This window comes from Boleophthalmus pectinirostris, unplaced genomic scaffold, assembly GCF_026225935.1.
Source record: "Boleophthalmus pectinirostris isolate CB_2022bp ecotype Guang Dong unplaced genomic scaffold, ASM2622593v1 HiC_scaffold_10, whole genome shotgun sequence".
Classification (NCBI taxonomy): Eukaryota; Metazoa; Chordata; class Actinopteri; order Gobiiformes; family Gobiidae; genus Boleophthalmus; species Boleophthalmus pectinirostris.
In genome coordinates, this window is record NW_026570971.1 from 30,936,218 (window position 1) to 30,950,361 (window position 14,144).

The 14,144-nt window shown below is 36.7% G+C and overlaps 2 protein-coding genes across 4 annotated transcripts; both read left to right on the plus strand.

The window, feature by feature from the left end:
* The first annotated feature begins 2,236 nt into the window (after positions 1–2,236).
* Positions 2,237–6,306, plus strand: dnal1 (dynein, axonemal, light chain 1). Its single transcript, XM_020928874.2, has 8 exons — positions 2,237–2,275; positions 2,649–2,687; positions 2,792–2,901; positions 3,208–3,263; positions 3,344–3,399; positions 3,505–3,631; positions 4,476–4,616; positions 5,640–6,306. Exons 1-8 carry the CDS (start codon positions 2,273–2,275, stop codon positions 5,687–5,689), a joined length of 582 nt encoding a protein of 193 aa, XP_020784533.1. The 5' UTR covers positions 2,237–2,272; the 3' UTR covers positions 5,690–6,306.
* A 414-nt stretch (positions 6,307–6,720) lies between these two features.
* tedc1 (tubulin epsilon and delta complex 1) lies at positions 6,721–12,516 on the plus strand. 3 transcript variants are annotated; one of them, XM_055159452.1, is made up of 8 exons: positions 6,721–7,010; positions 7,385–7,472; positions 8,396–8,619; positions 9,314–9,451; positions 9,886–9,957; positions 10,556–10,642; positions 10,722–10,862; positions 12,153–12,516. In XM_055159452.1, exons 1-8 carry the CDS (start codon positions 6,867–6,869, stop codon positions 12,456–12,458), a joined length of 1,200 nt encoding a protein of 399 aa, XP_055015427.1. In that variant the 5' UTR covers positions 6,721–6,866; the 3' UTR covers positions 12,459–12,516. The 3 variants fall into 3 exon arrangements, with proteins under 3 accessions (XP_055015427.1, XP_055015431.1, XP_055015437.1); XM_055159456.1 differs by having other exon boundaries at positions 12,315–12,516; XM_055159462.1 differs by having other exon boundaries at positions 12,263–12,361.
* The last annotated feature ends 1,628 nt before the right edge of the window (positions 12,517–14,144 follow it).

Genomic DNA, 14,144 nt, shown 5'->3' on the forward strand with positions numbered 1-14,144 from the left:
CAGCACCTCCGCCGTGGATCCGGCAAAATAAAGCCGGGCCTGCAGCGGAGGTGCTGCTCATCCACCGCGTATCTCACGGATCCGCCCAGGACACGTTTTGGATCCGCTTTCAGAACCGGGTTATCTGCCCCGTACCTGCCCCGGGTCTGTTTATTATGTCGTTAGGAGACTAAATATGCTTCAGATTTGATCTGATCCACTTTTTTCTGACCCCAAATACACACAGGCAGCATTTGCATTGAAACTGTACATAAAATACCTTCTACAGCAAGTATCACAACCAGGACCTTGATGTATAAAAGTAAAAACAAGAACCTCAACAACTGAGGGGAGAACTTTAGTAAGAGCCTGAGTATGAGCGTGAGACGTATTTCACTGCTGTTAATATACTATACTCTACTACATATACTTTCACCACAACATTTAAAATGGTGCTCATGGTCAAATATCAATGCAATTAAGATGTGACACATTAGTGGCCATATTAAGATGTCAGATCTTTCACTGAAAGCCAGAAGCACCATCGCAAATAAGAGGAAGTTTGGGACAAAGTCAGTTAAGGCTATAAACTAAATCCTCACTGTCATAGAAACCATGAAAAGTACTTACTTCTGATCAGTGTGCAGGGTCTCCTGATGAGGACACTCAGCAGAAGAACTGTCATCTCATAGAACAGATCCATATGTCATCTGAGGAAAAGAAAAAAGTTTTGGTTGGCTAGCTAACGATAGTTGTTGTTAGAAGTTTGCTGCACCTTAGTCTTGAGAGTCTACACTTTACACAGATAATAATTATCTGTGGTTAAAAAACACAACCAGTTCAGTCACCGGTGTCTCTGTCGCTCCACAGCCGAGGGGAGAGCATCAAGAGCGGTGTCCAGCCAGAACCGAGCCCGTTAGACACGACCAGTGATCACAGAGCACAGTTATAACTCTGTGATCGTAAAAATATACAAGAATATAAGTATATATTAGACTGGGATCTACCTCAAGAAATAGATTTGTCCAGACTCCTGACTTCACATCTCTTCATCACGTTAGCTGCTCCTGTCGTTAGCTTTATTGCTACTGCACTCGTCAAAACTGAGAAAACACACAGTCACAGACGTACAGACATCACAATCTAACATTAACGTTGTGTACATTAATGATGACTAATAAAATTAACTTTTAAACAATGACTTACAGTTAAATCCGCGGACAAAAGGTGGGTGTTGCTGATAAGTCAGTGGCGCGTCCGCGCAGCGAATCCGAACCGGTTTAGCCGCGGACCCGCTCATTGTGTTAAAAGTCCTAAACCAGGACTAAACAAGAACTGAACCAGGACTAAACCAGGACTGAATCAAGAGTGCTGGGACTGGCCCGGAGGTGCCCCCGCGTAGACTGTTGGGTGATCAGGAAACCGGGACCAGACCAGGACCTGTTTTAGTCCTGGTTTAGTCATATGCGGTGCAAAAGTACGGCATCACAGTTAAGTCACGTAAACGGGAAATTTCGGCCGTTATTCGTTTTTATCATTTTGGTTTTGGAGACAAATAATGAAGAAAATAGTTTTTTCGTTTTGTTATTTTTGGTTTTATTTTGAAAAACGAATGATACACGGTTTCTTCATCTTCCCCCTTTCTGACTGGTCAACCCCTCCTCCTCCTCCTCCTCCCCCAGCTCTCTACAAGTGCAAATCAGTTTTGCCACATGCACATCGCAAAATGTGTTGCAAAAGTCAATGCGCGCAGATTTGAAGCTGCTGGGACACATTTGAGAAGTTGCAGTCGCTGAATTGTGGTTGTATCTGTCATAATGGATGCAGATGTCACTCTGTTCATGCAAATATCAATCTACACATTAATTCATATTTTTCTCCCGTGTGTAAATATTTTCCACAAGTGAAAATTTCAATCCGCAAGTGCACAGATTTTTTTCAAGCACTCGTGTGTTTTTTCTCACCGTGACTGCAAATTCAACGTATATTAAAATAGGTAATTACAAGTTCAAAGTTTTGCTCTACACATTCTCACATTATATTCTACAAGTTCTCAAATCAAGTTTACACGCTTTCCCATTTTGCAACATATTTACCTTCATATTCACTAAACTTCACTTCACTAAATCCCACTAAATTCACTAAATTCACTTCACTAAATCCCATAAAACAAACTAATTAGTATAAAATAATTTCTCGTGTTTTAACTGGGTCATCTCACGTACACACTGCGCATGCGCTCCACCGTGCCTGTCAGTACCATAGCAACAGCGCACAGACGTCCACAGACAACATGGTGAGCATTTTCTGGGACATATTTCAATAATTTCCCCCAAGCAATCTTAAACTAATGATTGTGCAACGATGGTTATCCTACACCCGGGCTTCTAGTTGTAATTGCAAGCTAATTTGATGTCGCTGGATGCTAACCATGGCTAAGTAACTTTAATTAGCTAGCTTGCGTTGCCTCATACTTGTTCTGTGGTTGTTTTAGCCCTAGTTTAACAAATGCATTCATTCAGCTATGTATACACAGAAAAAGCGTGCGTTTTTGGACACGACTTTGCATCAAGTTTAGGTTATCTCAGTGCAATAACGTTATATAGAACAGTTTATAAAGATCCCGACTTGCTTGTTGTTATAATAATTCTATAATTCGCTGTTTCTAGGCAAAAGTAACAACTGTACGAGAGGCTCTGTCCAAATGGGTAAGCATTGCATGTCTTGCCATTAACTTTTGAGGGCCTGGTTTGCTATAATAGTAATAATAAAGTAATAACTTACAATTTGAGGTATGTTATATTGGTTATAGGAGGAGAAGACAGGCGAAAAAGCAAATGAAGCCAAAGCAGTGAAACTTTATGGTCAGGTGCCCCCCATAGAGAAGATGGACCCCTCTCTCTCCACGCTCAGCAACTGCGAGTAAGTCCTGCAAAAAATTAAATCAGAAAGAGACACACAAATATAACATAAACTGGATTCTTGTGAGCTTTAAGTCATGTTAGAATGTTGTTACCTCCTCAAAAACTACTACTACTACTTACTACCGTGACCAAGTTATATGCTTTAGCAGAATAGTTTATGTTAAAATCAAATAGTGTTCTTCTATTATTCTTGAATCTCTCACTGTGAAATCTATTATACCTTATTGTAAAACACATTCATTAAGTCCTGGTCTTTACATATTATAAAAGAGTATTTATAGTTTAATATTTTTGCCTCTTACAGGAAACTATCGTTGTCTACAAACTGCATTGAGAAGATAACAAATCTCAATGGTCTAAGTAAGTTTTGAACATTGACGTGTCTATGGCACACTTATGAGTTATGCCATTGCTGATGATATGTTTTATTTCGGTTGCAGAGAATTTAAAGATATTATCACTGGGTCGAAATAACATCAAAGCACTGACTGGTTTGGTGAGTCCATATAACACAGAAAATACTGAAAGTTACTATGAGAGATGCCGCAGTGTTTGACTTAATGTGCGTTTTTAAATTGTGCACCTATGTCTGCGAGTGCAGGAGGCTGTTGGCGATACACTGGAGGAGCTGTGGATTTCTTATAACTTAATTGAGAAATTAAAAGGTATCCAAAGTATGAAGAACCTTAAAGTCTTGTACATGTCCAACAACCTGGTCAAAGAATGGGGTAAGATATAAGTTAGAAGTTCAATTTTTAATTATATTTTAAGGTTGTTGCAGTATTTCTTTATTGATTGTGTAGTACCTTCATAACAAACATCCTAATTATAATGTGGGCATACCGACTTGTCAAAGCCTGATCCCATCAGATCTCAGAAGCTAAGTAAGGCTGGACCTGGTTAGTACTTGGATGGGAAAATCAGGTGCCACAGGGGGGCGCCAGTCGTAAAAACTGTTGTTGTGTCCTTAGCAAGACAATTCATCCACATTGCCCAGTATGAAAGTGGTGTATGCGTGAGTGATGGTGGTGGTCAGAAGGGCTGATCGCGCTGATTGGCAGCCTCGCTTCTGTCAGTCTGTCAGTCACCGGATATGGAGTGAATGAATAATGCTCTGTAAAGTGTCTTTGAGTGTCCAAAAAAACACAATATAAAACTGATGCACCATTATTATTAAAGTAAATACATAAATCCAGTTGTTGTTGTTTTTTGCTTAGTTATTCCATTATATTTATCAAACAACAAAGCACTGTCATTTTATCTGCCCATATCTGTCTATCTTTGACTCAAATGTTACATCATTGTCAACTTTTTTTTTTACAGCATATTCATAGAATTAACATGTGTCAAAGCAATTTTAAAAAGTGACCAAAGAAGCTATATATAAACTCCTAAATTACTAGAGAATAGATCTAACACAGTATCAGAATACAATTGTGTAATAATTGTAATATCCTCATTGTTTTACTATTAGAGTGGTCTTCATAGAAAATTGTGGTGTCACTTGAAACCTTGACTTTTAATATTGTAAAATTCTTAATGACGCAAGTCATTTTTTGTTTTCTTTCTTAGCTGAGTTTGTGCGGTTAGCTGAACTGCCCTGCCTTGTGGACCTGGTTTTTGTTGGTAACCCTCTGGAAGAAAAGCACTCGGCCGAAGGAAATTGGATGGAGGAGGCGTCAAAGAAACTCCCCAACTTAAAAAAACTGGATGGTGAGAATATTTGTTATTTACTGCTCTGGTGGTATTGGTGTTTTTCAGATTCTATGATGTGATGGTGTCATAGTTCTAGATAGAGGCAAGAGACAGTTTTCTGACTGATTATATTGTACTTTGCCATGATATATCTAAAAGATGAATGTGCAAATGTTAAACTTGGTTATTTCTAGTACTGACTAAACCCAAGAACTCACTGTAGAACAAAATCTGCATTTTAACAAATACATTTTAGTTGCCCCCATCTGTATTAATTATTATTAGCCTATAGAGTGGTGTTGGTGTGATGCCCTCTGAAACACTTGACAAAAAATGCTTTTTTTTTACTACTACAGTAATTAACTTTAAGGTTAGACACCGCAGGTGAATTGGAAAAAATCTTAAATATAGAGATATCATTTTCAAACTTCTCCTGCCGTTTACTCACGTAAATGTAAAAATGGTAAACATTTTTTCCATCATGTAAGGTTTTCATTTAAAAATTAGTCATTCTATGTGCAAAAAAACTTTAATTAATAATTAATAACTACATTTAAAAAAATTTTTGACATGTTTAAAGTTTTTGCTCCTTTTTGTTGACATATTAGATATTAAAAAGTATACAGAAGAGTTAAAACTTGAATAGATCAGACTTGGAATTAGATATAAAAAAAAGTGGCTTTAATCAGAATCTTTTTTATATCCTGGTTGGTTTTTGGTTTTTGGGGTGACACTAGCTTATTTTGTCTACTGACATGAAGGTTGGCAGCTCTCGACATAAACATAATTTGTTGAGTGATCGCATCCACTAATCCACTGGTTGGCAGTGCGATTCCATCTCCCACAGATAAATATTGTTGTTATGTCCTTGGGCAAGACACTTAACCCACTGTGCTCCTATAGTGTCTGTGTATGAATATGTGTGTGAATGAGTGGTTCCTTGATGTGGTGAGTGGTTCGCTTTGAGTGCCTTGAGGGTGCAAAAGTGCAAAAAATAAAAAAACAAAAAACATGTACCACTTAATTTTGTTTATTTTGTAGGAACACCAGTGATCAAACAAGAGGTGGACGATGGAGAAGCCGATATCTGAAGGATGGAAAGATTGTCCATGTTTTTGTCTGTTGTTCTTATTACCATTATAAGCAAATCCAGATGTAAAATTTCAAAGGGCTTGCGGAATAGCCAAGATAACTACTGCTGTTTACATTATAAGCACAGTTCATGATGCAGTTGTTCATGTTAAAATCATTCTAAGCTATGAAGGATATTTTTAGTTTTATAAATGTGTTTTTACTATCACAAAAAGCACACAGGTACCATAGGACCAAGTGTTAAAGCAACATTACTGGACATTTTTTGGTCCAGTGTCTCGAAGAACAATTTTGTAAACAGAAAATTGTACGCTCCTATTGTCTTTGGTTCAAATTACCAAAGCAAACTGGTCTCCTTAAATTTTCTCAGGGAGTATCTCAAAAGTACCTTAATTTAATAATGAAGCAAATTGTAGCATTGTTTTGTAATAAAATAAAAAGGGACTTGATGCCTGAAATAATCTCTGCACTGTGTTGTGAGCGCTTCCTCTGCCAAATACTGGACTTGTTTTGGCACAGGTTTAATCTGTGTATTTCTCTGTAATCTGTTGCATTTGTGAATAATTTAGTCTATTGTATTCCGTATTGTCATGTAATAGTTTGTTGAGAGATTGTACATTCCACCTATTTCATTTCATTTCATACCTACAATCTTAGAGGTTTGGGTTAATGAATGTAGCATTTAATTGTAATTGTATGTTGTCAATGTATTTTATGTTATAAATATCAATTGTTGATTGTTTTTTAATTACCTAAAATAAACAAAGGTACTATTTCATTTTCTGCTATCTTGACTTTTTAATAAAATACTTACATCAGCACGTGAAATTATATTTGGTTGGGTAAATAAAACAATTTTCAATTCATTTATTCAATTTAAATATGTTTACTACATTTATAATTCAATAAAATTACAAAGTGAGTACTTTATTCCGAATCACCTTTTTGATTGGTCAAGCGCAATTTCTTTCGACGCTCTGATTGGATAATAGGGATGTCTTTTAAAACTGTTGCTATGGAAACGAACCAAGAACCAGGAAGTGAGTTTGTACCGCGAAATATCAACATTTTACTCCTCGAAAAGGTCACTTATTTTCACTACTCCACGTCAAAACACGGCCAGTGCTTTGTGTTTTAAGTATGCGGGACAAAATATTTTTAAATTAGTTTGCAAAAATGCAGAAAAGTAAAGCGTCAGCGAGTGTAGAAGTGAAACAGGTCATTTTAACGCTGTGTAAAGTGCTGTCTGCGGCTGGACTCGGCTCTGTCCCCGCTCCTGAGACCTTTAGAAGAGCCAAGTTTGGCGGTGGACCCGATGTGGTAAGTTATTTGTCAATAGTTATTAGTATCTATTACAAAAATGTTTACAATTGATAGATTAGATCCCGTTCTGTCCTTCAAAAGGAACTAATTCATGTCTAATCTACAGTATCTTTTCAATAATCGTGCTCATTTATTATTTCACATATGTATAATTATGTTTAATGTTATTTTAAATCATTTTATTATGAACAACTGCAAAAAAACTACATTGTTGATGCTTATACTGATCTTATAACCTCTTAGCAGTTTGGGTTCACGTCACATTGGTTGAATGTTTCCATTGTCAATCTTTAATCAATCTAATTAATGAGTATAATGAATTAATTGACATAGGATAGTCTAATGATCTAATCAGGATTCTCTGCTTACAGGAAGAACACCTTTGGGAGCTTCTGGCCAATATCCTCGAAAAAACAGATCCTGTTTCACTCGCAGTGAGCCAAAGACATCCAAAGACAGGTCAGAAAATCTCATTACAACATGTTCCCCTCTTCTTTTACTTTTTTTTTTTTTTATTATTTGCAATTTATTCAGTGCTTTTTTTTGTCCACATAAGTCACAGTATATATGCCCTCTTCTTTTACTTATTTATCACTTAAAAACCAATAGTTAGACTACATTTAAGGCTAGGTGGGGGGATACAATCAGTGAAACAAATATTAGCCATTTCTTTGTTTAGTTTCTTGAATGTTGAACACTTATGAATAAATGACTGTATCCATCAACCAAAAACTGCTCATACAAAAAGATTGAAATTCAAACTATGCAGATAAACAGTGCAGTTTAAATCTGGTGGGATGGATCCAAAATGCCTTTATAATGCAAAGTCATGCAGTTTCCTGGTATAAAATGTATAAAAACAATATAAAATCCATGCCAATACTTCAAATTCAATTTAAGTAAATGCAATCCAGAAAATTAAAATAAAACCAACTAATTGGTTTCCTGTTTTTGTTTCTGCCTGGCTCACACATTGAGCAGTTTTTGAATGTTTTTGTTTTTTGAGTTCAGCTTTTAATATCACATAGAGTTTTAAAAACTAAGAAGCGCAACATGTGCAGTCCACAGGACACACGTAAGGGCCTGTTGGATTTTGTGAAATGAGCTGTTTGTTTTTTCTGTATACATGGAGACCACTTCACACAAAAATATTGGACACGCATCTTGATAGTTTTCTGTTTTGCATATACAACATTTTCAATCAAACCTGGTTGACAATATAGCTGATTTTATTGATAGTTTTCAGCTTCCTGTTATATGCAGCATTTGAGGATTTTTTTTTCCCAGTCAAAAGATATCGTGCCATTGATTTTGTCAATCATAGCAACTGTCCCTCCTCTAAATCACTTCTCCTCATTGTTATATATTTTTTCCCTGTACAGAGCGTTGGAAGCTGGTGGCTGCAGGGCTGTGGCAGACTGGGTACTATGCAGACTGGATGTACAGAGAGCCCAGAGGAGGAGAGGGGTGTGTGGGCGCGTTCTCCAGCAGAGACCTCCTCCTTGCTCTGGGCTGGATCATTGCCAAAGGGGCCCTGGAGAAACTCCTGTCACAGAGAGTGGAAGACCTCGACACAACTCTGCTCACATCCACACCTGTGAACACGGTACAGTAATGACAAATGTAGTAGATATATGACTCCACTTGTAATTACAGGGATTAAGATCTGCAAGATGAGTCACAATCTCAACAAAATTGGAGTTTCAATTGAAGCTCATTGCAGATAGCATTCATTGGCAATTGTTTTTGTCCATGAAGCTAATTAGTAACAGTAAAGTAAAAATAAAATGGAGTTCAGGCAGTATGAGAAAGAATGTTTTATAATGTTGTAAAATGTATATATAGTCATCCATTTCTAGTTTCAGTGTTCATAATTTAAAAATCAGTGACTGAACTAAGTATTCTTTATTGTTTAGTTTTCAACAAACACGTTCGGAAAGCATATTCATTCATTTATTTTATTTGAAATTAATTTCAATTAATTTAAGTTTTCTCTCAAAATTTATTAGCTCTCAATTTTTTTTTACTATGGGATTTAGAACTTTTAATTTAGATTACAGCCTTTTATGTCACTATAAAAAAAAACAACAAAAAAACATTGCGGTATTTCTTCTTGCATGCACTTATAGAGAAAGGGTCCAGACTAGTTTAAGTTTATTTGTAGAGCAGAGTTCATACACAAAGTAATTTACAGAGCACAACAACAACTGAAAACTGAAATAATCATAATCAAATTTAGTTAAGTGGGGGGTGAAGAGGGTGTAGATAGAATCTTTATTTGTTATTGTTTTGTGTTGAAGGAGAGCCCTAAAATTTCCAGTGAGCTCCAGTTGGATTCAAACTCTCTGCGGAGGCTTCAGTGGTCTTTGGGTTCACTCAGACACCAGGGCCGGATACTACTGTCTATGCAGGAGGAGCGGGCAAGTCTTCTGCATAAGGTGAGAAAAACACTGCTCCTGGTGTGTGCTGTTGTGTCATTGGGCAAGACACTTCACCTACCTAACCTGTGTGAAATTACAGTTTGAAAAAATATATTTATGCAATTATTCTAGTTATTTAGACTACTTTTCTATCTTTTTATATGCAAATATAAGTTTTGATGATGGAGCTACCTCATAATGTAAAGTCCAGACTTTAGACCAGGTCTAAAACAGGACTTATCTTGGGTACTGAGCTCTGTTTAGACTAGAATAAGTCTAACTATAACACAGAACTGACATATAAGGAATTTAAGTTACACTTTATAACAGGAGAAGGTCCTGAGAAGTACTACCACTAGAGGGAGCCAATTACTTTTACATTACTTGACTTTACTTTACATTTATAGATGACATAAAAATCTTTGTAATAAACTTCAAATCTTTTGTTTCAGGTTTTGAATATGGACCTTCCTTCACATGTAGAGGCTGCGTCCTCTGATGAAGGATCTGCATTAATAAAAAAGGTCAAAACTTTGTTTTTGTATTTTTGATTTTGCTCATTAAAATTTGCACTGGCCAAAATCTGATCAGCTTTCTGGAGTTATCAGATTCCGAAACATCTGTCTGATGTTCACACCTGTTTTGTCTGACAAAGAAAACTTGGGCAAAACTATAATGAAAATACATTAAAATTAATTGTACTTTGGGATTTTTACTGAGCATATAAATGTACCCACTCATTCTCTACACTTGTATGTATTTATTTTAGGACTTTTTGTGGGCAGAACAAATTTTACTCAAATACATGGGAAAAAAATTAAGTACCAGCCCATTAACAGTGCTTTATTAAAATATATGCAATTGAAAATAACTGTCCTTGATATCAAGTGATACAGAGACTGAAAACAGTATTTATTTCCCTAAAGCAAAAATAAAAAAAGACCAAATGGATCCAAATGTGTTGTTGAGAGATAAATCACAACTAAATAACTATAGAACAGCTTTGTATAAATAAAAATTCAAACATTATGAGACTTACTATGACTAGTAAATAAGATATATGTAATTGAAACTAACTTAATCATTAATATTGACTTAATATTCCTGTGCCTGTGTCTGTAGGACTGTGCCTGTCTGCAGGAGCTGTGTGATCTGATGGAGGCCTATTTAAAGTGGAAACAAGTAGAGAGTGTTTTCTGGACTTGGATGGTGAGACAAAAATACACACACAGATGAACTACTTCGAGTTTATGATAATAATAATAGTACTTTTTATGTGTATTTTTAGGACAGCGTGGTGGACGGTCATCAGACAGATCTTGACACCAGAGAACCAGTCCAAGCACCTGAGAAGGGTTCAGTTTGTCTCCATGGAAACCGAGGCTTAGAAAAATTAGAGGAGATCCTTCAGAGACTTTCTCAAACACAGGTGCACGGCTCTATTCAGGATTAACTGATCTCGTTTCCAGGCGACGCAGCCCCTCCTACTTTCTGTTCAAATGCAGGAGGTATGGAGCCAAACCACAGAACGTGTCCAATTTTGGAGCTAACAAAAAAAGAAAGTTAGCTAAATTGTACAATATGATGAAAAACATGAGCTGCAATAAATAAATAGTAGAATGAAAGACTTTTGTAATGAATTTGTGGCTATAATGAGTCAAAATCAGCTCTAATCTAACTACTACAACCCACTACTACTACTACAAAGAAAATGTAAATGTAAAAACTATAAATATTGACCCCCCCAAAAATTATTGTTCTATTTATTGTGTATTGACTGAAGTCATTATAGTAATTATAGTGACAAGCCTAATCACATCCAGTAATTTTTTGCATGTGTTTCTCAAATATGAAATGAACCTACTTTTGAAAATATTTGTGTATCATTCAGAACAAAATATATAACTTCTTTTAGCTCATATACATGGAGTTTAGTGCTTTGCTTGTTTCCACAGAAATCTGCAATTTTCTGTTATTTTTTTCTTATTTTTTACTCGTAAACCGCCATGTTTGCTTTGACCTGTACAGACACTGCACTGCTTTGATTGGTTAATCCACCTGTCATTTACGGCCATCAGAAATCAGAGAGACAGCACTTGGTTCCAGACCCAAACATCTTTGTAAAGCATTGTATGTGGCATGTGGCTGGCCAGGCAACTAATTTTGCATTTCTACTTGCAGAGACTAACCAATGTGGGTTAAACCAAATTCAACTCAATTACATGAGTTTTGATTAAAAAAAAAACACTGTAAGCCAACATTTACCATTGTAATAGAATTAACGGTTATGTCCAATCACTTTTTAAAAAATTCAAAGTTGACTTCATTGTTCAATATAATGCAGGGATAACAGGAAGGAAAATCGATTCAGATTGTTATGTCAAAACAACTTTTTTGATTCTAATTCTAATCTTCTTTCAAAACTTCAAAACATATCTATATATAATTTTATTTAATTTTTTTAGGCAGGACCAAACATGAGTTTTGGAAGAACATCTATAAATCAGATATATTTAACTAATATCTTGCATTACAATCAAGCTGTCTGTTATGCCAAATCGCTTTTAAAATATTCAAAGTTGTTGTCATTCTTTCGTGTAATGTAATAATAACAGAAGAAAGAAGAAAATTGAGTGTTGAGTGTCAAAACACAAAAAACTCCACAAAACTTCCACAAACATTTCAGCACATCTATATTTCAATTTTTATTTCTTTTTAGGCCAGACCAAACAGGGTGGATACCAAGCACCATGTACCTGATGGAGCAGAGGGTGGATGTGACTCCTCTCTCCTCCTTCGACCTGACCCTTCTCTGCCCCTCGTTTACAGACCTAAACTCCTTAAACCTGGGACTAAACCTGGTCTTGTTTCCCCTCTGGAGGTCTCTGCTGTGGAGGTCTCAGAGCTGCTCACACAGAGAGAGAAGGAGCTGCTAATGGAGAGAGACACACGGAGGAGAGAAAACAGGGTGAAGCTGGAGGAGCTGGTGGAGGAGCTGGAGGCACTGGTGCTCATCCCACCTTAAAGAAGACACATTACACTTTTCTTTAGTATTTAATAATAAACTATAACTTAAACAGATACTTATTTCACATTTTCTTCATTGTAAACTGTAATACTGATCTAAAATGGGATAATACAAACTGGTCTATTGACTTCCTGTTCAAAACTGCAAAACTACCGCCTTTTCATAAAGTCATTTCATCGTAGCCAGCAGCAGATTTTCATTTACAATGTTTTTCTGGTTGAAAAATTGCAACAGGGAATTCCTGAAACCTACATGCCTCATATTGTCAACCAGTACAAATCAAAAGAAGGGAAAACTTAACAAGATTAACTTATCTATGGGTTCAGAGTGATGAATTGTTAATTGCCATAGCAATTAACAATTCAAAGTAAAAAGTTCTATCTTGTGAATGAGTGAGCAAAAGTAGATGTAAAGTGTAAGTAGGTGACAAACTCGCTTGGGGTGCACCTTCAGCATTCTTGTAACATTTTTTAAACCATTCTAACCCAAGAGGAAATAGTTCTGTTTGCAGTGTTTATGTAAAGCTCCTTTATAGACTTTTATTCTCAGGTTTATCCAGTAGAGTTTTATAACCAGGAGCTTCTGCATGTAGGAGTTGAGCCACTGCGTCTCCATAGACGTGAGCAGTGTACTCCTCTCTCTGAAGGCGATGCCATCGGCCACTATGCTCCTCTTCAGCCCTGACCCAGGAGACCAGAGACCAGGCCAGGAACACAGCACAGGAAGACCGCATGGTACACTTCTATAACATTTGTATTGTCATCAGTTGTTAATTGGTGTTGGGGACAAAATTATATCTCTCTCTTGAAGATAAATAATGAATCCATTTGTGAAGCCCGATGAGTTTTTGGAATATAGATCAAGGTTTATTCTTGTTACAGCAGATATGGACAGGGCCTAGGCCTGCCGTGGTCAGAGCCAACAGCTTCTCTCCACCAGCAGTAAGTCCCTACCACATCTTGCCCCATCTTCCAAGTATCTCCCCCAATATCTGCCCCAGGCTCTGCCCCAGAGCATTTGAGCTCTGAGTATTTATACAGAAATACAAGTTACATACATATCAAAGCAGAGTGACTTTGGTTTCAGAGGCTGGTGCTAAATAAACATACAGTTGAGGACAGGTAAGACAACAGAGGGCTTCCTGAAGGAGAAGACAGTTGTGTCTGATGAACCTTTACGCATGTTAATGACTGGACTGGGTTTCAGGTAGAAATTACATTCATTTACACAAAGACAGAATGAGAGAAATCTTTCCACAATCTAAATTTCTATCACAATTGGCTCACATTGTATAATCTGTGGTGCAGTATTCTGATTTCTCAAAACTGGAGCTGTACTGAGCATGTGCGAACTCAACTAACAAAAACGGTAGCAGTTACTTTACTGAAACGACTTAAATTCCTACCAGGACTTTTTAAATAATATTTTATACTTATAAACAAAATAAAGCAGTCTACTGTTTAATACAGCCACCTTTTAACAGCAGGCTCACCTATGTGGTGGTTTGTGTAGCTCTTGAACCAAACTGACTCTGTGACAACTCACATGGTGTTAAAAACCAAAGAGTAAAAGTGCGTCTTAAGACGAAACTTAAAACACTCCAATGTGGGGGCTGGTCGCACGTGGGGGGCAGAGTGTTCCAAAGCTTTGGGCCAGCCACAGAAAAGGCCCTGTCCCCCCTGG

Bases quoted from the DNA above. Each gene is read 5' to 3' on its own strand.
- dnal1 (XM_020928874.2), top strand. The intron at 3,264-3,343 runs GTAAGTTTTGAA...TTTCGGTTGCAG, and splicing joins AACAAATCTCAATGGTCTAA to AGAATTTAAAGATATTATCA. The intron at 4,617-5,639 runs GTGAGAATATTT...TTTATTTTGTAG, and splicing joins CAACTTAAAAAAACTGGATG to GAACACCAGTGATCAAACAA.
- tedc1 (XM_055159452.1), top strand. From the start codon at position 6,867: ATGCAGAAAAGTAAAGCGTCAGCGAGTGTAGAAGTGAAACAGGTCATT. The intron at 7,011-7,384 runs GTAAGTTATTTG...CTCTGCTTACAG, and splicing joins TTGGCGGTGGACCCGATGTG to GAAGAACACCTTTGGGAGCT. The intron at 9,452-9,885 runs GTGAGAAAAACA...CTTTTGTTTCAG, and splicing joins GGGCAAGTCTTCTGCATAAG to GTTTTGAATATGGACCTTCC.